This window comes from Drosophila simulans, chromosome 3L (genome assembly GCF_016746395.2).
Source record: "Drosophila simulans strain w501 chromosome 3L, Prin_Dsim_3.1, whole genome shotgun sequence".
Classification (NCBI taxonomy): Eukaryota; Metazoa; Arthropoda; class Insecta; order Diptera; family Drosophilidae; genus Drosophila; species Drosophila simulans.
In genome coordinates this window covers 20121779-20144684 of record NC_052522.2, presented here as the reverse complement: position 1 = coordinate 20144684, position 22906 = coordinate 20121779, and the positions used below count along the sequence as shown (strand labels likewise).

The 22906-nt window shown below is 40.3% G+C and overlaps 6 protein-coding genes and 2 long non-coding RNA genes across 11 annotated transcripts; 3 read left to right on the top strand and 5 right to left on the bottom strand.

The window, feature by feature from the left end:
• The first annotated feature begins 164 nt into the window (after positions 1 to 164).
• Positions 165 to 10631, top strand: LOC6738872 (zinc transporter 1). 2 transcript variants are annotated; one of them, XM_016169179.3, is made up of 4 exons: positions 165 to 314; positions 6565 to 6754; positions 8673 to 9378; positions 9452 to 10631. In XM_016169179.3, exons 2-4 carry the CDS (start codon positions 6569 to 6571, stop codon positions 10099 to 10101), a joined length of 1542 nt encoding a protein of 513 aa, XP_016032691.1. In that variant the 5' UTR covers positions 165 to 314; positions 6565 to 6568; the 3' UTR covers positions 10102 to 10631. The 2 variants fall into 2 exon arrangements, with proteins under 2 accessions (XP_016032691.1, XP_016032690.1); XM_016169178.3 differs by lacking the exon at positions 165 to 314 and adding an exon at positions 1582 to 1840.
• On the bottom strand, positions 10473 to 12816 carry LOC6738871 (glutaminyl-peptide cyclotransferase). 2 transcript variants are annotated; one of them, XM_039293487.2, is made up of 2 exons: positions 12679 to 12816; positions 10473 to 11762 (listed from the first exon to the last, which is right to left on the bottom strand). In XM_039293487.2, the coding sequence occupies exons 1-2, from the start codon at positions 12793 to 12795 to the stop codon at positions 10815 to 10817; spliced, it is 1065 nt and encodes a 354-aa protein (XP_039149421.1). In that variant the 5' UTR covers positions 12796 to 12816; the 3' UTR covers positions 10473 to 10814. The 2 variants fall into 2 exon arrangements, with proteins under 2 accessions (XP_039149421.1, XP_002085666.2); XM_002085630.4 differs by lacking the exon at positions 12679 to 12816 and adding an exon at positions 11830 to 12471.
• Positions 12795 to 13595, bottom strand: LOC6738870 (vacuolar ATPase assembly integral membrane protein VMA21 homolog). Its single transcript, XM_002085629.4, has 2 exons — positions 13354 to 13595; positions 12795 to 13291 (listed from the first exon to the last, which is right to left on the bottom strand). Exons 1-2 carry the CDS (start codon positions 13423 to 13425, stop codon positions 13046 to 13048), a joined length of 318 nt encoding a protein of 105 aa, XP_002085665.1. The 5' UTR covers positions 13426 to 13595; the 3' UTR covers positions 12795 to 13045.
• A 439-nt stretch (positions 13596 to 14034) lies between these two features.
• Positions 14035 to 17829, top strand: LOC6738869. The gene is made up of 3 exons (XM_039293488.2): positions 14035 to 14787; positions 16328 to 16519; positions 17503 to 17829. The coding sequence occupies exons 1-3, from the start codon at positions 14457 to 14459 to the stop codon at positions 17688 to 17690; spliced, it is 711 nt and encodes a 236-aa protein (XP_039149422.1). The 5' UTR covers positions 14035 to 14456; the 3' UTR covers positions 17691 to 17829.
• LOC120284762 lies at positions 14434 to 15725 on the bottom strand. Its single transcript, XR_005543991.2, has 2 exons — positions 14873 to 15725; positions 14434 to 14814 (listed from the first exon to the last, which is right to left on the bottom strand). It is a non-coding gene; the product is annotated as an uncharacterized LOC120284762 (long non-coding RNA).
• Positions 15924 to 16433, bottom strand: LOC120284763. The gene is made up of 2 exons (XR_005543992.1): positions 16306 to 16433; positions 15924 to 16179 (listed from the first exon to the last, which is right to left on the bottom strand). It is a non-coding gene; the product is annotated as an uncharacterized LOC120284763 (long non-coding RNA).
• A 67-nt stretch (positions 17830 to 17896) lies between the features above and the next one.
• Positions 17897 to 20560, bottom strand: LOC6738868 (L-threonine 3-dehydrogenase, mitochondrial). The gene is made up of 6 exons (XM_002085627.3): positions 20342 to 20560; positions 19495 to 19744; positions 19236 to 19362; positions 19029 to 19176; positions 18422 to 18527; positions 17897 to 18361 (listed from the first exon to the last, which is right to left on the bottom strand). Exons 1-6 carry the CDS (start codon positions 20493 to 20495, stop codon positions 18043 to 18045), a joined length of 1104 nt encoding a protein of 367 aa, XP_002085663.1. The 5' UTR covers positions 20496 to 20560; the 3' UTR covers positions 17897 to 18042.
• A 1190-nt stretch (positions 20561 to 21750) lies between these two features.
• LOC27208743 (ectin) lies at positions 21751 to 22811 on the top strand. 2 transcript variants are annotated; one of them, XM_016184298.3, is made up of 4 exons: positions 21756 to 21907; positions 21965 to 22093; positions 22155 to 22456; positions 22516 to 22811. In XM_016184298.3, the coding sequence occupies exons 1-4, from the start codon at positions 21875 to 21877 to the stop codon at positions 22790 to 22792; spliced, it is 741 nt and encodes a 246-aa protein (XP_016032686.1). In that variant the 5' UTR covers positions 21756 to 21874; the 3' UTR covers positions 22793 to 22811. The 2 variants fall into 2 exon arrangements, with proteins under 2 accessions (XP_016032687.1, XP_016032686.1); XM_016184299.3 differs by lacking the exon at positions 22516 to 22811 and having other exon boundaries at positions 21751 to 21907; positions 21965 to 22083; positions 22155 to 22295.
• Positions 22812 to 22906: the final 95 nt, after the last annotated feature.

Sequence of the window (22906 nt, the reverse complement as noted above, 5' to 3'; positions counted from 1 at the left end):
CTTGGCACTAGTTTATAAATATTTGTTGGCAAATAAGACATAAGCTAACCGTGTCCCAGTTGAAAAGTAACTGCCTTGCTTGTCACACCGCAAACTTTTTATCTAATGTGCGTGGTTTAATTGCAATTTCCAGCCCGTGGATCGTTTAATTCGGCACGGCTTGGGTTCTACTCACAAAGAATTCAGTTACCAGTCGCCTTCGAGCTGTAAAACCGAGAGCATCGGGAAAACTTAGTGTTATCTGTTCGAAATCGGGCAACTAAGGATTAACTATTTCTACGGACCCAAAAACGCCGATAAGCAGTGGAATAAAAGTGAGCTTGTGGTAAAATTGTTGATATGGATACACATTTTTGCGGTTATAAAGTGCGGTGGTCAATCACCACTAGCTAATTGTGTTCGAATGTAACAGCTTGGGTAAACTAATTAGAACCATGGTTATTTTAGTAAGTAATTTGTTTTTAGATTGGTGAAGTTAATGGGATTTCAGGCGAATGCAACTGTCACGAACAACCTCCTTCAATACAAAAATCTTTCTTTAATTGTATCATTACATTATACACATGTAGTGAGTTAGGCATTACAACAATTATAGAAATTATTTCAGTGTATCAAACGCGTTCTTACATATATGTTTATATGTACATATATATGTATATGTACGTATTTGTGTATAAAGAATAAATTTCGTTTCAGATATTTTTATTTGATCACCCTGTCTAAAAATACATACCTGTTCTAAAGCACATTATTTTATATTAGAAACACTATTTTGTTGACTTCAGTTGTGCGTTTGATAAGTTAAATATGTGCACAGATCACTGCCTTTGACAATTGGGGATGTAATTCTGTAGAGATTACCATAGCTTCGTATGTAAATATGTATGTAAAATATTCATTATGGCATTGTTGTTGTCTCATAAACCTGCCTAGATAACGGCAATACAAGCATACCTACATGTGACATGCATAAACAAGCAACATATGTATAAATTTCACTCTCCTTTTTCTACTCTCATTTCGCTCTCTTTAAGCAATCAGCTGATTTTTTTTCAACCTGCTCACGCACTTTTTCGCCCACACAAATACAATAGTGAGTTGCTTTCTACCTCTCTCTAGCTTATCTCTGCACCCTGTCCTTTAAATTTGCGGGCTTTTCGTTTGTTTTGCCGGTCGTGGTTATGGTTGTTCTTGTTGCTCATATTCGACCATCTCTCTTTGCCTTTAATACCCTTACGAAGAGTATCAACATATCTTCACCCTTTACCTTAGTCTTATAAGGTCAATTAAAAAATGTTGTTTTTAAATGTTTTAAACAGTGCACAATTCATGTTTAAAATTTGTACTGCTAACTTAAAAAGTCAATAAAAACTAACTATTCTTGGGACACATACGTTGTAGTAAAGAATTTAAAATTTAATCTAATTTAATTATGAATGCTTAGAATTATAATTAGGAATTCTCTTTGTTTTTGTAAAACATAGCTCTGCCAGTATTATAACATTTCGAGTTTCAATTAAAAGAGTACTTATAGTTCGGCATGGTGCTTCCGCTTTTCCGTTTAGTTTGCCATATGTATATTTCGCGTCGTCTTTTGCGATCATTCGTGTTTGAGCCGCGCTGCAGTTAACAACGCGCTGAATGATTCGCTCCCGAAAAAATTAGCGCGTGTGCCTCGAAATATTTTAAATCGCCAACGTGCGTGTGTGTGAATAATAATAATAATAATAATAAAATAGGAAAAGCTACATTTTCCAAAGCAATTTACGGTGGCGCGGCTATAAATAGAAAACGTAAAGCAAACACAGGCCTTTTATCGCTTATCAGAGTGCAAAAGACGGTAAATCTCCAGTTCTTAGCTACAGTATTAGGGGTCTAGACTGATAAGGGCTTTTCGGCCGAAATCGTATCTGGGACCAGGAATAGGAAAAACACGCCCCAATGCTCGCAGTTTTGGATACTCGCAGATTGTATATAGATGACTGATTCGTTAGCGGGCAGATTGTAGATCCATTTAGCAAGTGATTATTAAGACGCCTCGCGCCTCTTGGCACCGATGTGAAAAAATTTTGCCCGAAATATGTATTACTTCTGCGGTGTATAAAAATAAGTTCGATCGAAATTAATGCTAATTAACGGTTATATCTGTCTACGATCCATCTGCCAGTCAGTCGCATCGAGATTGAGCTAAAAACAAATTCTCACCCTAAGCTAATTCAATGCAAATTGATCCCGGGCCTTGGCTCAAGTTCTGAAGAACCCAGCTCGGCCGCGTTTCCAGTCCCAACATATTATAAACAATTACTCTATGAAATTATAAACAAACAAATTGGCCCGCGATTATACAACCAAGCCTCTAAAAATTGAGTTTTTAATGCAGTTTTGGTTGCACGGTTATATTAGCAAACTGAAATTATTAATCTTAATTAATCTTTGTTATATTTAATTATTTTTCATAGACAAGCATTATTCTATTTATTACTTCTATCACTGCGACCGCAATTGTATGTTTATATATTTAATTCAATTAGATTTGTCGTTTTGTAATTTTGAGTCATTAAGTGTAATTGAAGTGGGTCTTTAGTAATCAGCATTAATATCAAACTTTGTATTATTTTAATGTTTTTTTGTAAATCATCAAAAAATCTCTCATACCCCATCTGATCACGTTTTCGATGAGGATGCAGGGAAAGTATACATATATAGATATATACTTACATATATAGGTGCAGATCGCACGCAGATGGTGGTGCATAAAATCGTAATTAAAATATTTACATTTCTTTGTTTATTATAATGGGAATATTTCGTTGAATCGTGTGCTTCATCACTTATTATGTGCAGCTGGTCAGGGTTGTGAATTCTCGAAAAAAAAACTTGGATTGGGTTTCACTTTTATGATTATGGACTAAAAAGCAATAAGATACAAGTTGGGTTTTTAAAGAACACCCAAAAAGTACTGAATATTTAACTAATATCCTACTACTTACTAATTTTGAAGAATATAAAATCGGCATACTTACTTTCTGCTAGTTAACATTGCTAGTTAACATTTATCTAAAATGTACCAATGAGCTTGAGGTTTGATTACCTACATAAATCCTTTTTACATTCCCTATATAAATTTCCACTTGGCAACATTTACCGTTGGCAACATGTTCTCTTATCAACATTCCCCATGGAATCAATCCCTCGACTAGCGATGGCATTTTAACCCACTGAAAGCCGAGTTGTTTTCGATATTGTTTTCAAAATCGTTCTTATCAGTCAGACCTGTCCACTTACCACTTAATCACCTGGGGTGAGATAGCGATAGGGTAGGTAGACAGCTATCTCTATCTGCTTATCAGGAGCCCGATTTTGGCGCGTTCGCAATGTTCAAATACGCCACACGGGCAACAAAGTAATAAAATATTGGCAGCACACGTTGTCTGTGGCCCACTGATAGAAAATAACAATATTGATAGAATTTTTAAATAACACCCTTCCCTTGCGAATTAGAAATTCCAAAGGCATCGGCGACCTTGTCATCGTGTACGAAATGGTCAAAATTGTTAGATTTTAGCTGCTGGCTGTTTTGAAAACAGGCCAGGGACTCGCATAGGAAGTATTTTTTAATTCAGTTAAAAATCTACGCAAAAACCAATGGACAACAAATGCGGTTTGTTGCTAAATCTCATTTGTATGCAGGCAATAGTCCGAAGGAGGCAAAAAATTAAACAAGCAAACAGAATTAATGCACCCGATACCTGATGATGGCAAATCAAAACAAAAAGCAAATGTTATTGGTCCCGAATTTTACTGCACGCTTCACTTTTTGTTTATTTTTTCAATCGATGGAGTGAGCTGTTGCATTGGTCTAATTGACAATTGAGCTGTCAACTCTTGGCGCAGATTTACGATCTGGATTTTACGCCATCTGAGAAGGTCCGGATTCGGGGTAATCAAATAATTTGGAAAAAAGTTGTGAAAATACATTCCATAAAAACCTTAGCATTTTTTTTATTAAATTCTTGAAAGTAGAAGGATTATACATACATAAAGATTACATAATACTAATCTGTGAACATTTTCATTTTTGTAAAATGGTTGTTTAACTTTACTTAGCATCTAAAAAATGACTAGATATCTGCTTTATCTCAACTTTTTAAAGAGACTAGAACACTAGAATTATGTATAATGCCTTTGTCTAGACCTAGATGTCTATACGGACGGACAGTCGTACGGACAGGCAATTAAATAGTTAGCTAACATACAAATGAATAGAAATTGATATACAAATTTAATTACACGACATAAGTTGTTCACTTTACTTGCTGATTGCTTCGATTTTCACTTCACTTCAAAAAATATTTAGAGTGATGTTAAATCAAAGATCTAGCGGCGATATTAATTACAATACCGATATGTAGCGTATTAGTTTTCTTTATTGAAACCACCACTTTTGTATTTCGAGAAGTATAAAATTTGAAAAAAATCTAGATAAATATACAAATTCAAGAAATACGATCAATTACTTTATTAAATCTAACATGACATGTTTTTCATTCAAAATTGGCCTCGAAAATAATTCGAAAATAATATTACCTAAAATCTTTTACCTAAGAAAAATGACATTCAGTCTATTTACCTTACACTACCTCGGGTGTCTAATATACCCTCCTGCTCTATGTGTAATGGGTATAATAAATTGTAACTGAAAAGCTAAGCCTAATTTCAGCTTTTAGACCTGCCTTGACGTCTTTGTTTTTTTGGTAGTCTTTGGGAACCGTCAGTTCTCATCCACATGGCACTCATATCACACCATATTTTATCGGGAGGATCACTTCGTTATCTTCATTATCCCCTAGCAACAACTACAGCAACAATGAGCGAACTGAGGCTTCACACGAATCAGTATCTTTATCTGTATCTGTATCTGTAGCTCTGCTTATCTTTTGTTATCTGGTGTTCGAGCCTATATTCCATTGCCTCCTGCCTACCACCACCCACCCATACATCTCGGTTGTCGAATGAAAACGAAATTAAATTGAGGAAATGAACATTTAATGGAACAACTGGAAGATACACGAGTACACAGAATCCATTTAATCAAACAGATGTCTATGGACTCATCCACTCATCCAAATAGTTTGTTGCTACCTGCTAATTGTTGTTTCTACAATGTCTCTGCTGGAAATACTATATAGCTGTAGTATGGAAAACAGTCGATTGTTTGCTGGGCGCACAATCTAGTGCCCCCGAGGCGCCGTTTAGCTAGTACTTAGCTTACTCGCTTTCCATGTCTATCTGTATGGGGTTCTAAAACAATTGATTTTATCATTTGATCTATTCTAATTGTATGCTATTGCACGTGTGACAATTTGGAATGCAATTAGCTCATTTAAGAGTCGAATCGACGGCGAGCATAGGCGAGTGTACATTTGATAAAATTGTATTCTGGGCGGCAATCTTCATTTGCGTAATAATCCTATTGAGGATTCCACGTGGAAGCGACAGATTTAAATCAGCAGTCGATTTGGGCTTGTTCTGTCAATAACTTAAGTCACTTTAAAGAAGATTTATATAAAGACAGGGAAATCATATAGGAATACTGTCTATAAATGCATTACTATAAATATCATTAATGAACTATAACAGGTTCCATGGTTCTGTTCTTTAAGTATCAGAGTTACTTACCATAAAGGTCATTGCACGGACCTTCAGTTTTTGTTTAGATGGATTCGGATTAACCAAAAAGACCATTAAGCCGCCACATGTCCCTCGGTAATTACTCTACTAGAGGGCATTTAGGCAATTTAAATGACCAACCGAATGGGGTTCAACCTTGGGGTTACATGGCGGCAAACACACTGAGTGGGGGCGTCCATCAAACAATCGGTAGCTATGTGTCCACAATCACGTAAAATTACGTCAATGTCCCAGGCGATCGAGCGATCGATTCGATGAGATTCGCTGAGGTAACCACGGGTGTAGCGGGCCCATTTAGCATCTTCATTTGCATGCAACCCATGCAAAAGCGACAGGAGGAGCTCATGTGGGCCCGTGCCCACATGATGACGCTCGTGGTGGTGGTGATTGGCATACGAGTGCTTGGAACGGGCTGGGAATGAACTGAACCCTAAATATGGCAGGTTCAGCTCGGTTCAGTGGCAGTATCGCCCCAAATCGGATCGGTTCGCTTATCCCCCTTTGGGATCTTGAACTTGACACAGTTCGGTTGGGTTTTACCGATGGAAGGGCTAGTAATGAAATGTGCTATCAATAACATTCATTCATAATTCTTTTAGATGATAAATACAATAAATACAATAAATACAACCGAATCGAAAATTATAATATATATGTGTTTGGTTAATAAATTCTCAGACAGTTTCCTCATCTTCCACTTTCAAATAATGTTGACCGACATTCGAATAGTAAATTTGAATATAGATTTATATAGATTTATATAGATCACACCTAGTGCAGTTTGTTGGCAAGAGCGGTCTCTCATTGTCCGCCATTTTCGCATCTACCAGATATTAAACTTAGACTGACCTTTCGATGCCCTTCCTTCCACAGAACAATGGTGAAGGATATCCTCCAGCGGTGCAAGCCGATACCGCTGTACACCGTCCTGGTGCTATCGATCTGCTACTTCGTGCTCCAGCTGATCCTCAGCCACTTGACCCATGGACTCACTCTGCTGATGGCCAGTCATCACATGCTGTGCAATATTTTCGCACTCGGCGGTTGTATCATCACAATTAAGGTAGGTCAATCACTTAAAAACGTATAATTAATTATTGATTTTAGGCTTAACAATGATTTATAATGATAAATTTCATATGCCAGAATAAATATTTTAATTATTTATTTTCATTCTTAATAACTTAAGTTGTATGTTTCAAGATATAGTATTTATTCAGAATAAATATGTTATGTATCAAAATAAACTTTCTCGACTATCAGATACCCATTGGACATGATTAATTTCCACCTTCTAGCTTTTTTAGTTTCCAAAACCTCGACGATCATACGGACGGACAGACAGAACGAAAGACAAACGGACATAGAAAGTGATCCTGATCAAGAATAAATATATACTTCATTTCGCCTGTTACATACCTTCCAACGAATCTAGTATACCCGATTGCTCTGCGAGTATTGGGTATGAAAAGTTACACATTCAACACCCAATATTTATGCGGTGATTACTTGAAAACAATAATTGTGTTGCATGTCCGCACATGACTTATTTTGCTACCCCGTTTAACATTTTTTGGCCAGGAAATGTCGCGTGCTGGTGCAAAGTCGAACCAAATGCTGGTGCATTGAACTTTCATAAGCTGGACCACAACAAAGTGTATCGAAAACGCATTCCAAACACCTTTTTATTTTGCGCAGAACTGGTTTCGTTTGGACTGTTTTTTTTTTGATAATTTATGGCCGAATTTTTGAAATACTTTTATCATCTCTGCATGGGAGTGGCTCCTTTCGTTATTATTTGGGCTAATCAGTACGTTTAGTCACCGTTTTCATGGGCTTATCATCCTATTGCTGTGTAATTACCTCCTCGAGTGTAATACCCCTGTCTACACAGCAGGTGACATGGACTCAGGTTGATTACACGTAGTTATTGCCTCAGATACTCTTTATATCAGCGGTTTGGTAATGAACATAAGATCTGGATAGTTAGGAATGCGGTTAGAGATGGTAGGGTATGTGCAATTCTTCAGGGAAGATCGTATTGCAGGCGGGTTGTTTGTCAACAATTAGTCAAAGACCCTGTAGCCGTTTTATCACATAAGTTTGTTTGTAAACTGCTCTATTAGTTATAATAATAATAATAATAAACATTTATCCACAAGTATATATCTTGTTCGGTCTGTTTCTTCGTTTTTAAGCTGATTGGAATTCAAGGTGAATACTTCCACAATCAAAATGTCCAACTAATAAATTTATGGAGCAGTCAAAGCTAATATTTTAATATTGAACAAATGCAAAAATCGTTGCCGGCATGGGAAAGCGTGCCAAGCACGTTTCGCAAAAGACAAAGACCAGGCCCAAAAAAAAAGAAAAACCGCAGAAACCGAACAAGACATGGCCAAAATCGGCGAGTTACAGGCGATTCCAAACACCAGAAATCGAAAGCTTTCAAACAGTGGACGATGTTGTAGGTGTGGACAGTTGAGTGGTCTGATTTCGAGCTTATATAATGGAGCAGACCGACAGTCAGACAGACAGACAGACGATCAGCGGAGCGTTTAAATAGCTACCCACCAAAATTGTTGTAGATGGGCCAGTGCCAATTGGCTTGGAAAGCATGACGATGATTATGCTTTTCCATTCGATTCTATGTATTTCTATGCAATTGTTTTCAGGACAAACAAGTTAATTTTGTATATAAATCTTAAGACTCGGATACTTAGTTATGTTATGACAATTACTTATAACAATAAACCAGAGAAGAATGAACTTGACAAATTAACAATATTTATAATTATAATTTATAATTGAAGTAATTTTTAAAGCCTATAAAATATTTTCTAAGTATTTAGATTTTCATTTTCTAAGTAATAAATATATTGTTCATTAACTAAAGTCGCCTTTAAAATGGTTAAACTACTATTATTATAAGGTGCTGATTATATTAACCAGTTTCTGATTTCGCCTTCTTTATATTATAGCACAGCAAACAAGCGCCGGAGCCGAGGAATCCTCCACCCGCCCTGACCAAGATAAATGGCTCCGGAGTGGCTGTCAGCCTGGCCGAAACGGATGCCCAAACACGGGCCAAAAGGGAGCGTCGGGAGCAGAAGCTACGGAATACATTCGGTTGGGCCAGGATCGATATTTTGACCATGCTGATTGTGTTCATCATCCTGGCCTCGTTATCATTTTCGTTGGTGGTGGAAGCTCTGCAAACTCTGGTTCACATCGATCATCAGGACACGATGCATCTACCCATGCCCGTGATGATGCTGGGCTTCATCGGGCTAATCCTAAATGGACTGACATATCTGCTAATTGGTGGATACACGCTGCACCAGGGAAGCTTTCTGCACCTCACACCCGGCGGAAACGTGGTGCTGGAGCGACCCATGTCCAGCAACTTGGATGTATCCCTGACTCCGATGCAAAGACAGCTCAGCAAATCCCAGAACGATCGTCAGTTGCGCGAGCAACTAGAGGCGGAGGTGGGTAATGTTTACTTCGCCACCAAACGCCAGGGAGCCGTCGAAATGCTGCGGGATGTGTCCAGTACCGTATTTGTGATCGTTTGTGCTGCAATCGTCTATGTGGCGGAGGATGAGCAGCACACGGCCAAGTTCATTGATCCCGTGCTCTCAATTTTCTCCTGCGTCCTGCTGGTGACGCTTAGTTATCCCTACAGTAAGTATTAAAGAAAAATATACATTTTTGTATACTTAAAATAAAATTAAACCTTTTCCCATCTTTTTCACAGTGAAGGAATCCTGCTTGATCCTTCTGCAAACCATCCCTGGCTCCATCGACTTGGAGATCTTTGAGCGAACCTTGGTCACCAAGTTCCCGGAGATCATCAGTTATCACGACCTGCATATATGGCAATTGGCCGCCCACCGATACGTGGCTACCATACACATCCAGTTCCAGAATCCCAAACTCTACCTCCAGATCATCGAACGGGTTCGGGCATACTTCCACGATCAGGGCATCGGAGCGGTCACAATCCAACCGGAGTTCTATCCGTCCACCAATAAGAATGCCTCCGCCTCGCTAGAATGCCTGATGCAGTGCCAGGCAGTGGAATGCATCGAGAAGGTTTGCTGCAGGGATTCTCGCACCGATCTCCGCGAGGTCTGTGATGCTCCTAGCGGCCGAAAGTCATCTTCTCCAGCCAAGTGTGCAGCCAGTAGCCACGAACATAGCAGAGCCAAATCCAAGTCTTGCGCTGAACTCAGTGCAGTGGTTGTGGAGAAACCTGAGGAACTATCCGCTGGCCAGCTGCTAAAGGGTCAAGATCAGCAAGTGGCGAAGTCCATGCCCAAACTGGAGGAAACTTGTGTGGATGCGACGAAAGAAGATACAGCCGAGTTAAACGGCAGTCCACCTGGGCCAACGAGTAGCGATTGATTCCGTTTCACTAACTATAGTTTTCAATCAAGGCTTAACGATTTTAGTTAGTTCTTAAGTTAGTTTACGAATTTGCCATATAGATATATGGATATATAGACGTTTGAGCATATTTTTTAAACGAGACGCTTAAATGCACAGGATAAACAATTTTTGTGACGAGAATGAAGGAGAAGAATGTACAGTACATTTCATGCCAAATCATTTTATATATTTAATGCAGACTTAATCAAGTTTTAGCGCTCGCTCAAAATATTAACGTTTGATTTCCATCTGAAGCCGACGGAAGTTGTTCCATCCAGACGCTATGTTCGTCTCCCTCTTGTGACAAAACACGATCTGAATTTGTCCCACCAGTGCGTTAAAAGTTATATGTTTTAAGGTACATTTACTATGTATATGTTGAACTGAATATGTACATACATAAGTGAAACAATTTACAACCGAAAGATTACAAAAAATATATAAACGTGACGTGTCATTAGCTAAGCATTTTCTATAAATACATGTGTATAAAAATATTTGGAGCACGCGTATTGCAGATCTTTCTAAGTAGTTTTAAAGCACGCAGTCGGTTACAACACGGTTTTCTACGGATTTTTCGGCGGGCATTAGAACATTCAACAATGCTCCGATACTGGAACAGGTCAATTAGATAAGGCCGTAAGTAGATACAACATTTGTCATTTGTGATTCACACGGCAGCCACTTGACTACTTCGTCTCGGCTCCGCCCAGCAGATACTCCAAAGCGAAGAGCCGTATAATCAGTGCCAGGTTGTCCGTCGTCGCATAATCGATCACGCTGGCGTTATCGTCGGGCGTATGCCATACACTGGGAAAGGGCACCGGAATGAGGTGCAAGACCGGCACATTTCGCCGCAGGAAGGGTATGTGATCGTCCTCGATGAAGGAGGATCGCATGGCCTGCGACTGGAAGTAGCGGGTGGGGTCGCGCTGGGAAACTCCGCTGCTGGCATAGCGCTCCAGGAGCTGCAACTTGGCAAGACGTGTCTCCACGGACTGGATACGCATGTACCAGGACTCGGTGTTTTCGAAGAAGCTGTAGAACGCTGGATCGGGGGCTCCCAACAGATCCAGGAGCACCAGCATATCTATTCTATCCAGTTTTCCTTCATGGTGCCACTTTTTGGCCAGGTGCCGTGCTCCATAGATGGAGTCCTTGGGTCCCCACTCCTCGAAAGCCTCCTCGCCATCGAAGAACAAGAGCATCAAACTCAGTTTGCTCTTCTTGAGGGGTTTCAGCTGCTCCTGAAGCACCTGGGCCAGGTTGAGAAGCATGGCACAGGGCACTGCTGAGTCGGTGGCGCCCAGGAATTCCACCCCAGGCATGTACTTGCTATCATAATGGCAGGACAGCACCAGATATCTCTCAGCATTTGGATTCAGGGTGGCGATGATGTTGTGGAAATGCAATTTGCCTTTGATGGGAGCGTGATCATGAAAGCTGTTCACCTCCACATCCCAGTCTAGATCCCTCAAACTCTGGACGATGTATTCGCGCACGATGCTATGATTTGTTGTGCCCACAACTCGAGGTATAAGGATTTTGTCAATGGCTTCCCTTAGGTGAAGCTTATCGGATAGATTGCTGTACTCCAGGAAACGGGACTCGGTGAGCTCGCTGGGATTGTAGGATATCTGTTGGAAGTAAAAGAAAGCACATATTAAGCAGGCGGTCGGTTTAGCTGCATTATTCTCCATTGACCTGTGTTCTTCCCACGAGATTATCCTTCTGGGAAATGGATCCCCTCACCAAGGTGGCTATCAAAGCCGTCTGCACGCACAGCGTCCACATTCTAGCGGTTCGATGTAGCATATTTCACCGACTGACTCAAGACTACGTGGCTGAGTGTTTTTGTTTGGCGGTGGGAGTGTTGTGTCCCAACAGGTGGTTGCAATCAATAGCGGCAGATTCGTAAGAAGTTCAAAGGTCGGTCGTCCGGCTGCGCAACTATTTTGCGGCACACTCCGGCTTGTACTTAAGACTCTTTGGCGAGTCTAGTAATTTATCATTTTGGCGAGTATTTACGGCCAATTTGTAAGGCACAGAACAACAAGAAATGGGCGTCGCAAAGGGGGTCAAAATGCTAACGAAAATATCACTTCATATAGGTAACGCTCGTTGTGGGTGTCTAGTTGTTTCCATCAGTAATTTATTGCACTCCTCCCAAAAATCATTTAATTTCCTTGTTTACTATTCAGTCAAAATCGTTTTGTTTACGCGTATGATTATTTAAACAGCTGTTTGCCATTTGTATCAGGTGGCAGCACCAGTCCCGAACAGGTGGCACCCCCATAAAAACAGGTCACGGGCGTGGCCAGATTTAATGAGTGGGGGTCTTAAGCAATGGTTATTATAAATATTCAGTTCGCTAGCCTTTCTATTTTAAGAAATTAATTAACTATTAAGTTTCAAGTCACAATATGACTAATTTACTCCAATCAAAAAGAAAACAAAATGAATTTATCATTATAAAATCCCCGAAGTCAGTAATCCCCAATACACAACTCTCATTTCAAACAGAGAGTACAACAAATTTATGTTTTAGTTAACCTTAGGAATATCCACCAGTTCGAAGCAAGCGCCTAGATTGTAGATTTTTTTGCGCGGTCTCGGTAGCAATCTCTTGACGGCCTCCATTAGGGAATAATTTCTGAGTAGCACACGCATTTCACTTATTCATGTATATTTTTAATACAAATTATGCACACAGAACACTACACAACACAACACGTTTTCCACGCTGTTATCGAAACTTATGCAATGAAAAGCGATTACACACGGTTTACAGGCGACTTTCTCCTCCCTCGCTGGCATGTAAACAATTGTATCTATATATTGTAGCATGTATGTATGTACAAGAGTGCTCTACCGACTTAAAGTTAATGGAAATGGGGTAACAGTCCGGGGTAGATGAGGATTAGTCCGTTTTGGAGCCCTTGGAACCGGGTGCCCCGAAGTAGGCCCTGTAGATATAGAGGCCCAGGGCGATGTGCAATGCAACGACCGCTCCCACGGCGGATGCTATGTTCACTTTGACTTCGGAAATGTCGAGGAACTGGTCCAGAACGAAGCCCTTCAGCACGAAGAAGGTCAGCACGGGCAGGAAAACGATGAGCATGCAGTAGAAGAGCACTGTCTTGAAGGAGCTATAGTCCTGCGAGTCCTGGCCATCCAAAATAAACAAGGGGTTAGCTAGCCGGCAATTGGAGCCCTCATGTTACATACGTGCGACTGCTGGCGCGTTTGTTTCGGCGCTCCTCCGTTGCCACCGGCGGCTTTCTTGTTCTTGGTCGACATCTTTCCAGCTAAATAGAATGCGGCTTAATTGAAAAATCAGCAATTTCTCTCAATTTCTCGTTTTGCTTTGGCCTGCCATTCGGTTATCAGAAATATTTGACAAATCACAAATCACATGATAAAGTGGTAGTACCGTATTGCCAATAAGCCTGAAAATACTGCGACTAGTCGATTAATCGTTGATATCGTTGCTATCGAAATATTTAAACACACATCTTACCGAAGTCCTTTATGATTTCTACGAACATTATATTTTTTAAATGTAATTAAATCATATAAATTTGTAAATAGTAAATAATTAAAATCGAATCATATTAAAGGACAAATATTGAAGTAATTTCTTTAATTATAAAAAATAAAGTGCCATATGTGTTCAAGTAACATACTGTACTCTATTGTTTCGCTATTATCGATAATTATATATATATATATATATATATATATATATATATATATATATTTATTATAAGTTTCCATGGTCTGCAATTAAAAAGAAATTATATTCAATATCTAAGATATTTATATACAAGTTCTTTATAAGAATGCACTAATGTTGCGACCACAGTTGTGTTTTCGCTTCTTCTTCGGTATTTTTCTCCAGGGCCGCACGCCATATTGCGACACCAGCAGTGTGGTCACACTGGAGCGAAAGGAAAACAAAAGAGCAATCGTGAATCGAAAGGCGCACGCGGCAAAATGTAAAACTTGCTTATTGGTTTATTTTTAACAGTTGCCGTCACCGCATTTACAGTCGCATTTTCGATTGCTCGCGCTCCCCGCTTGCGTGTGTTAATTGAATTATTTCAGCCATTTTAGCAACTGCTGCGTATTTTCGGCGCTTATTAAGCCGACAGAGCCAGCAAAATCCATATTGCATACAAATACGATTACAATTAGGGGAAAAATACGCGCCTGCAGTTCGCCGCACGATTTCGTACAGTACAGTACGGACGCAGACGCGCGTTTATTCCGAGTTTACTGTACTCGCTTTTTGGGTTTTTTTGGGGAAATTCCACTGCAGCTGGCGCGCGATGGTTTTGACGAACTTCGAGTGCTGGGCACATGGTGATCCGTCGTCGTCGGCGGCCGCCACTTTCGAAACCGGAGCGCTGCGTCCTTCGATGGATCCGTTCAATCCACGCGCCGTCACTTTCATGACCGACGCCAACAACAACAACAACAGCGATGGCAATCACCTGGCGGCACAACCGATGCCGGTCGTCCTGCCCCCGGAAGTCCTGCGCTGCAAGAAACGTCTGAATCCCGGTCACAATCCTGTCGGGGATTTGGACACGGACCAACCGGTGTACACCAAGAGATGTCGCTACGACGAGTCTGACTTGGCCGCCCAGTACTGCAATGGTGAGTATCGCTGCTCCAAAATGCAAGCTAGAATTAGTTATTCATAATTATTAAATTGTTTAGGGCAGTTTTATAATCAGCTTACTTAGCAATTGCACATGAAATCTAAAATTCAGAATAATTAAATTTGTTGTCGAGCGGCTTTTAAATATTTATTATGAGCTCATTGGTGAGCTGTTCCAGAAAACACTCAGAAATATATTTTAATATTATACTCAATGCTTTTTAAGTAATGGTGGCATTTTCTTAGTGTTTCAAAACATTTTGAACTTCAATTTAACACTTGCAATAAAATTAAAATTATACTTAAAGCAAATATGCTATTAATTTAATTTTAAATGTTTATTGAAGCCATTTTTGTTGGTGTGAATTTAAAAACCGGAACACACCAGATGACTTAAGCCGTAATTTCGTTTATAATCTCTCGACCTTGGCTCTTATGCCCGCGCATTTAATTGGTATTGCGTGAAAGTGTCGTAAAACTTGTAAATTTACACAATTATCTCTGACCTTGCGGCCCCATTTCTTCTCCCATTGGCTCTCCCAGTGACCTGTGTTATCACTTTTCACTTATTCAGTGGGTTCCGGCCTATCCATGGCATACAGAAGGTACCGGACTCGAAACGATAAGCACTTGACAGCCGCTTAAATTTAGCAAAGAAAAACCGGCTTGACTCAGTCATTATATATGTATATCGTTGTGTTTGGCCGACTAAACAAAACACACAAGTAGTGGGGGATTAACTGGAGGGGCTGCGGAGATGACTGGGTACACTGGGTCAACAGAGTGTTACGATTCTTCTTACACCGCCAGTTTAATCAATCTGCATTCGCAAAAGTGTTCCAACAATAGAAGAAAACAAAGGGGTAAGGCAGCGTGGGCGTAAATATATACAGCCGGTAAAAGAAATGTGTATATCTGCGGGAGTGAATCAATAATCTATACTCTTTCTGAGGGTATAGACGCTTTTAAAATGTTTTTATGTGATTTTAATGATATATACGAACATGTCATTTAGCTTTGTAAACGCTTTACTTGAATATATATCAACTTTTTGGTCTTTATTTATATTGATAAAAGAGGGTACAAAATAATAGAAATACAATTTTAAATATTTTCTATTGGAATAAATATGCATATATATTTTTGCAACTATGACTACTCTTAATTAGTTGTTGTTAATCTGTGCACTCAGTTATGCCTTCGTTAACTTATAGTTTCCGATTGCGTTGATAAGGTATCAGCACAAACAAAAAGCAAAAAAAAAGAAACTAACTCGAAGATAAGAAATGACAACACACTCGCTCTGCTCCGAATTGGTTATAAATAAACGATCGGTAATTGGGCCAAGCATCGATAGTGTCAACGTGTTGCGTTGCATTGCCGTTGCACTGAGAAAAATCGGGGTATAGAGTTTAGTTTGTAGATACAAAAACTGGTTGAAACAATGCGTTTTTCTGTTACGCTATGTTTACCAAGTAATATTATCCTATATATTTTGAATTCATGTAACTTACTAATCAGTTTATTGCCTTGCAGATTTCTTTTCGTTGCCTGCCACACAAATAATTGGAACGCAGGCCTCTTTGATGGATTACGAGATGCAGGCCACCGGCGGCATGATGATGATGGAATCGGAGACGAGTTTTCCAGCGCAGCAGCAGCATCAAGAGCAACAGCCACATCCACAGCAGCCACAACATTATCAGCGCATTCATCAGCATTATCAAGGTCATTTGCATCGCGCTAACCGTGATGTGAGTCGTTGCATGATGTCGCACATGATTTAGGCGCCCTCGTTCACACAAAACTCAAAATGTACATATATAGCCCAAAACATGTACTGTAGCTGAGAAAAGCGCACAAGAAACACATGCAACAGTTCACCGAGCGACGCGTCTCTCTTTATTTGCTAAACAGCCGACCATGCATCGAAAAATGTATCGCATATTACTCAGAAAACAAATTAACGCAAACGAGCAATTGAATTGAAAATATCCGCAATGCACATACCTACCATATACCAAAAATTCAAATTTGTAAAAAAAAAACACAATCAGCAAACGACTCAGCCAATAAGTATTCTGTATAAATTGTTAAACTCACGAACCATTGTACAAATCAACAGCTAAGTCGAACATTTACAGCGCCTACAAACTGTACTTAACTACGTAAAGAATTGAAATACTTAACTAATTTCAATAAGTAATAGTAAGACCTGCGAAACATTGCAATCACAAACTACACAAGCAATATATGTTAAGTGAAATGTTCAATCAGCCTAGAGCGATTGCTGGGAGCCTTCACAAAGTGTAATTAATATGTGAAGTTGGCTGATCTGCAACCATAGTCATAAATTTATTTCTAAGGTATACTTTTACTTATACCTTAAGTTCAAATCGTAATTAACATATGCTTTAGGCATATTGATGACTTAGTACCTTAAGACCGCGGTGAGTGCTTTTATTTTAGTTTTTATCAATTTTTACACTCACATATATTTGCAATAAACTTAACAGCTACCACCGATATATAAATTTTGTTATACTTAAACGTTTTTTTATATACATTTTTTTTTTATTTTATTCGAAGTTTAAGTTAATGAAGTCAGCCAACTTTTAAAGAGCACTTTGTGGAAGATCCAAACAGCAAACGCGAAAGGCCAAGTTAGCGACCCAAATTGATAGACAAATCTCCAATCTGCTCGTTTACAGAATCCGCAGAGCAACGAGTGCCGGCACCGCAGCAAAAGTCAAGAAAATCAAATAATTCTATTGGGAAAATCAAATTAAAGTCCATAGGCAGCGAAGCCGAAGCGGACTTGTATATAGCCACACACGGCGGCAGTCTGCACCACTTTCGTGGGCTCGGCGGATCGGAGCTAGAGGAGTCTGATATATGATAAAGTGACTCCGAGCGAGAATTGTACATCCTAGCCTAAGTTGTAATATAAGCTGTCGCATGTCGCAAACTAAAGGTGCTTACCAATAGTATTTGAGTTCAAATAAACCATAAGCTAACGTGCGAAACTCACAACAAAAGCGAAAGTATTTCCATATGGCAAAGAACTTTAAGATCACAATTCTTCAAGATGAAATGAACCAATAGTTATCCTTTCCAATAAATGCCTTACTGTATTTTAAAAGGTAAAATGCTACAGTGGTTTGTGTTGCTATTCACTAGATAAATGCAGTGTTAAATGCGTTTGGATTTCATTACTTAGCAATACTAGATGCGGTTGCTCGATCCACGTTTTAGATCTGCAGAGTCTGCTGCTCCGGCTGCACATTGATGTAGTTATCCTGCACGTCCTTGATCATGAAGTCCACCAGGTTGACCAGGTCGTACTTGTGCTGCCAGTGCCAGTCGCGCCGCGCATCGGAGTCATCGAATACCTGCGGCCAGGCGTCCGCGATCAACTGGCGGCTATCCGGCTTGTAGGTCACGTGCAGATTGGGCACGTGCCTGCCCAGCTGGGCGAACAGCTCCTCGGGAGTGAAGGACATGGCGGTCACGTTGTAGACGCGGCGCTTCAGCTGCTCGTTGGGAGCACGCATGAACTCCAGGAGCGCCCTAGTTAGATAGATCATTAGTAACAAGGAAATTATTTATTAAAATGCACTAATTACTCACCGCAAACAATCTTCAATGTACATCATGGGCAGTCTTGTGTCAGGACGCAGGTAGCAGGTGTACTTTCCATTGCGCAGTGCTTCATGGAACACGGCCACAGCGTAATCTGAAAGGTGAAACAAATGAGTTAAATCATAAATGTTAAATGTTAAAGCACGACTTGTTTTAGGTACTTTAGAAATGAGTTTCATGCTGCAGAAATGATTCGATTCACGGTGCGTATACGTGATTTCATAAGAATGCAATGGCATTAAAACAAATTAGCTTTCCCTTAAGAGTAATAAGCATTATGATTGCAATCATGAGTGAAAGCTTTGACTTAGACAATCTTTAAGTTAATCAGTTCAATCAAAGAGCAGTTAATATGGGTCACCAGGTTTGCGACTCCCCATCAAAACGAGTGTCATTTTGTACGAATTATGGCCATTGTCATGCTCTTTGATTATCATAAACTATCTTCAATTGGAGCATTTATGATACGAAATTGGATTAAATAAAGCTTGAAGTGCGCTCGACAACATGGATTCAGCGGGAAAAGTATCTCGCAGATATTTCCACGCAGATTGATGTGCTTGAGTCTCCACAGAAATGATCGGTGCTTAAATACCTGTGGTGCCGCCGCCCGGCGGATCACTGGAAATCACTCCGGGGAAGCGCAGGCATCTGAAGTCCAGTCCAAACTTGTGGTAGTAGTATTCGCCAATCAGCTCGGCGTGCACCTTGGAAACGCCGTAAATGGTGCGCGGCCGTTGGATCTGCGGAAATGGGTGCATAGTATCGAACAAACATCTGGCTTCGGAAGCGGTGGACCTACCGTAACATTCGGCGTGGGATTGCGCGGACTGTCGGGGCCGAAGGCTCCGATTGTGCTTGGTACGAAGATGCGGAGCTTATACTGTTTCGCCAGCTCGATGACGTTGTGGACACCCTCGATGTTGACCCTGCGATGGGGGATTCATATTACTTACTAATAAAATGGTATTAAGGGGCATTATGCAATAGTTACTTGGTAAGGGATGTAGGATATGGCTTGCTTATAACGATTGTGACTAGAGATAACTAAGATATCCTACCTCACAGCCAGTGGAACATTTTGCTCTCCCACCGCACTGAGCAGCGCCGAAAAGTGAATCAGCCAGTCGATGCGATGGTCGACCACGATCTTCTGGAGACCCTTGAAGTCCAGGATGTCGGCAAAAATGTAGGGACCATTCTCCAGTACCGACTGACTGGGCTTTATAATGTCCGAGAGGATCACGTTGTGGCTGCCATACTGCGTCCGCAGAAGTTTGGCGCATTCGATGCCCAACTGGCCCAAGCCACCTGAAAGAAATCAAGATTTTATTGAAAGTGAATCTACAATACATATTGTAGCATTCTTTCAGGCTTCAAACTTCACGGGCCTGCATTTTGTTAAATAAAACGTATTTAAACGCATTAAAATAAAATATATAGTTTCTCCATTTACAGATATAGGGATAATAGATATAATATTTGGAGCTAAAATCACAAAATAAGCATTTGTTCAGTTATTTTGAACTAGCAAACTAGGTTCTCAATCCTAGTTATACAGAATAGATTGTTTAATGTAGATTTTTTAATGTAGCTATTGCCTCGCAAAACTTGAGTTGTTAAATAATTCGATGATTTGCTTTTTAAACTAAATAAAAATGTATCATAATTTAAATATTATAGTATATGCTTGTTGTTATATTTGCTGACACTATCACTGATAACTATAAAACACAGATACTAATAAGTTCACAACGAATGTAAAACTTCGAAAAAATGTCAAAAAATATTCAAAAACGTGTATGTCTTTTAGTTAAACGTGTCCACTATATGCTAAAATGATAAATCTGTTGCGATCGGCCTTGGACGCGGTTAAATTTAGCAGATCCACGTGGCGCGGCGACTGACCTGTGATGAGAATTTTGGGTGGCCTACTCTCGCGAGGAACCTGGTGGAACGCGCGACGCTGGACGAGCTGGCTCGCGATCGGGGTGATCCTGGGCAGCGGAATGGGACTGGCCACTGGGGCCAGAGCCAGGCTGGCGAGGCATTTGCGAAACATTTTGCGGACTGGTCTCTCGATTCGCGACGAGCGCTGCCAGCGAGCTGCGATTTTGAACTGATTTCGAAATTTGCGAAATGTTTTCCACCAGGCCCTCAACATTAGCACCTTATTTCCGCTATATACATACATATATATATCGCCTGAGCACTCGGATCCCGTCGGCTCCAATCGTCTCGTCTGGTCGCTTAGTTACTTAGTCAATTGGGTTAGTGAGTGTTAGTTGGCAGCCAGTCAAATTCATTATGAGATGAGGACTGGGTATGGGTATGGGCATGGGTATGGAAGTGGGACTTGTCGCCATGGCGCACCGATTTTGTTTGGGGCCCCGGCGAGATTCAATAAAAACGAAAGCAAATTATATGGAGGAGGCCCGCCAATTGACAACAACAACAGCAACAGTGGCAGTCGCCTCAGTTGGGTGGCTTTCCTTTTCGGCGGCGGGGCATGTCTAAATCTGTGCAAATACATCATATATGCACACATGTCTCGTTGGACGGGCGGTTATGTAATCTACAGGGTGCACTTTAGCTGGGTTCTCGGACAGGCCCCTCTTTTCTAGGGGCCAATCCAGGCGGTGAGTGTGCAACGACTCGAATACTCTTTACCCATCAATAGAACTGCCATAAAGCTACGCCAGCCCAAGAAAGTAGTTCTAATAGTTAAAAGTTTGATACAGAACTTCATAGATTAGATCCAACTAAATAAGACTAAAGACTGGTTTACAACTCCAGCAAATGAATCGTGAAACTTAGATAGCCTAAACAGTGTTAGATAGTCCCAACATACCATGGATCCTAAAACCTAACATCACACCATAGAAAGAGAATGAGAATCGTACGATCTTAATGATAAACGATCCCTTCATGTGCCGCAAATCGAATTAACCTTGAATGGAATCCAGTGCGAATTTCAGTTTCGCTGACAGTGAACTGAAATCCCTGGACGGGGGTCAGTCTGAAATGGATTTCAATTAGCGGTTAAGACATGCTAATCCGAACCTAAATCGAACACGTGGAGTGACCGACCAGATAGTAAAGTGCAATGAATCGGCACTGGGCGAGATGACCGACTAGTTTCCGTAGTGGTCTTATCGTCTGGTGGCAGTGGGGTGCAAAGATGGCCCTGACAACTGCATGACGCATATAGATGGATTGGATTGGGGAACATTTAGTAAATATTATGATTATAGAACTAAAAATATTATTATATTATTGTGCCTGACACGAGAAAAACAATAACAGCTGAAAATTTCACTTTTCTTCTTGCACCTATTCCGCAATATTTTCAGTCTAAACTTTTTCTTTTCTGTTTTTTGAGGCACAAACTTGACAGTTTGGAAAATTCTGTCAAAATACAGTGTGCAAAAAACGTAATACATGCTGCTTTTTCTGTTTCTTCTTGCTTTTAGGGTAATTGAAAACATTATAAATATAAACAAAATATAACAATTATGCTACTTCTAACAGCCTTGCTTGGGATACAATGTCATTAGGAGCGAAATGTACGAGGCCCACAATAGCCACCGTAGGACTTGGTTAGTTCCGGAGCTCATCGAATCGGATGAGCTCTCCAAGGACGCTGAAGAGTATGCAATTGTATGAACGACTCGTACGCTGATTCATTTTCACAGATATATTGAAAACTCATCACACACAGCATTTGTCTACCTTAAATATTCCGGATCAAATATTATACGAGACAGCTGTAGATAGAAACGTTCGAGTGGATCACCTGGACTATCCTTTATCGGAGCCGGATAATGAATTCTATACGGAGAATATTTGTGAATTTATAAAAAATGAGTGTATTTACTACTGGGCTACTGAGGGGGCGAAATCCTATGCCATAGAAAAGGAGCGCAGGACAGAAGTCGAACAATCATTGGCCGACAAATTCTCGGCCATCACGTGGAAATCGACGAGAGAAATGGGTGTTGGATGGGCACCAAAAGATCGATCGTGAGTAATGTGTGCATCATTTTCCGGCGTCACTGGCAATCAAAAAATACATTTTTCAGAAAAAGGGGCGGACGAAAGATATTGGTAGTGAGGTACAACCCAGCAGGAAATCAGCCCGGAGAGTTCGAAAAAAATATAGAAGAGCCCACATTCTTAGAATACTTCGAAATGCCAACAAGAGAAGACCCCGATAGATGGCGCAATGGTTCGGCTACATTACGTTATGGTTTAGTAGATGTGCAAATTTGTATTTATTTATTCGTGCTAACCTTTCCCTTTATAAGAAAAGCATTAAGATCTTATAAAGGTTTGCATGTAAAAATCATAATTGAGTAAAAATTGTCATGTTTATCACATTATATGCCGAAATTAGCACTTGGCCTTTGTTTCCACCGTGATTTCCTGTCATAATTTTCATAATTTTACTTGCGATTTCATTAAAATGCTGAC

Excerpts from the sequence above, each read along its gene's own strand:
- LOC27208743 (XM_016184298.3), top strand. The coding sequence starts at position 21,875 with ATGCTGCTTTTTCTGTTTCTTCTTGCTTTTAGG. Across the intron at positions 22,094-22,154 it reads ACGCTGAAGAGTATGCAATT|CATTTGTCTACCTTAAATAT; the intron begins GTATGAACGACT and ends CATCACACACAG. Across the intron at positions 22,457-22,515 it reads TGGGCACCAAAAGATCGATC|AAAAAGGGGCGGACGAAAGA; the intron begins GTGAGTAATGTG and ends TACATTTTTCAG.
- LOC6738868 (XM_002085627.3), bottom strand. The coding sequence starts at position 20,495 with ATGTTTCGCAAATGCCTCGCCAGCCTGGCTCTGGCCCCAGTGGCCAGT. Across the intron at positions 19,745-20,341 it reads ACCCAAAATTCTCATCACAG|GTGGCTTGGGCCAGTTGGGC; the intron begins GTCAGTCGCCGC and ends GATTTCTTTCAG. Across the intron at positions 19,177-19,235 it reads ATCCCACGCCGAATGTTACG|ATCCAACGGCCGCGCACCAT; the intron begins GTAGGTCCACCG and ends CCATTTCCGCAG.
- LOC6738870 (XM_002085629.4), bottom strand. The coding sequence starts at position 13,425 with ATGTCGACCAAGAACAAGAAAGCCGCCGGTGGCAACGGAGGAGCGCCG. Across the intron at positions 13,292-13,353 it reads AAACGCGCCAGCAGTCGCAC|GACTCGCAGGACTATAGCTC; the intron begins GTATGTAACATG and ends TTGGATGGCCAG.
- LOC6738869 (XM_039293488.2), top strand. The coding sequence starts at position 14,457 with ATGGTTTTGACGAACTTCGAGTGCTGGGCACATGGTGATCCGTCGTCG. Across the intron at positions 14,788-16,327 it reads GGCCGCCCAGTACTGCAATG|ATTTCTTTTCGTTGCCTGCC; the intron begins GTGAGTATCGCT and ends ATTGCCTTGCAG. Across the intron at positions 16,520-17,502 it reads CATTCATCAGCATTATCAAG|AATCCGCAGAGCAACGAGTG; the intron begins GTCATTTGCATC and ends GCTCGTTTACAG.
- LOC6738871 (XM_039293487.2), bottom strand. The coding sequence starts at position 12,795 with ATGCGTGTGCTACTCAGAAATTATTCCCTAATGGAGGCCGTCAAGAGA. Across the intron at positions 11,763-12,678 it reads AACTGGTGGATATTCCTAAG|ATATCCTACAATCCCAGCGA; the intron begins GTTAACTAAAAC and ends TACTTCCAACAG.
- LOC6738872 (XM_016169179.3), top strand. The coding sequence starts at position 6,569 with ATGGTGAAGGATATCCTCCAGCGGTGCAAGCCGATACCGCTGTACACC. Across the intron at positions 6,755-8,672 it reads GTTGTATCATCACAATTAAG|CACAGCAAACAAGCGCCGGA; the intron begins GTAGGTCAATCA and ends TTTATATTATAG. Across the intron at positions 9,379-9,451 it reads GACGCTTAGTTATCCCTACA|TGAAGGAATCCTGCTTGATC; the intron begins GTAAGTATTAAA and ends TCTTTTTCACAG.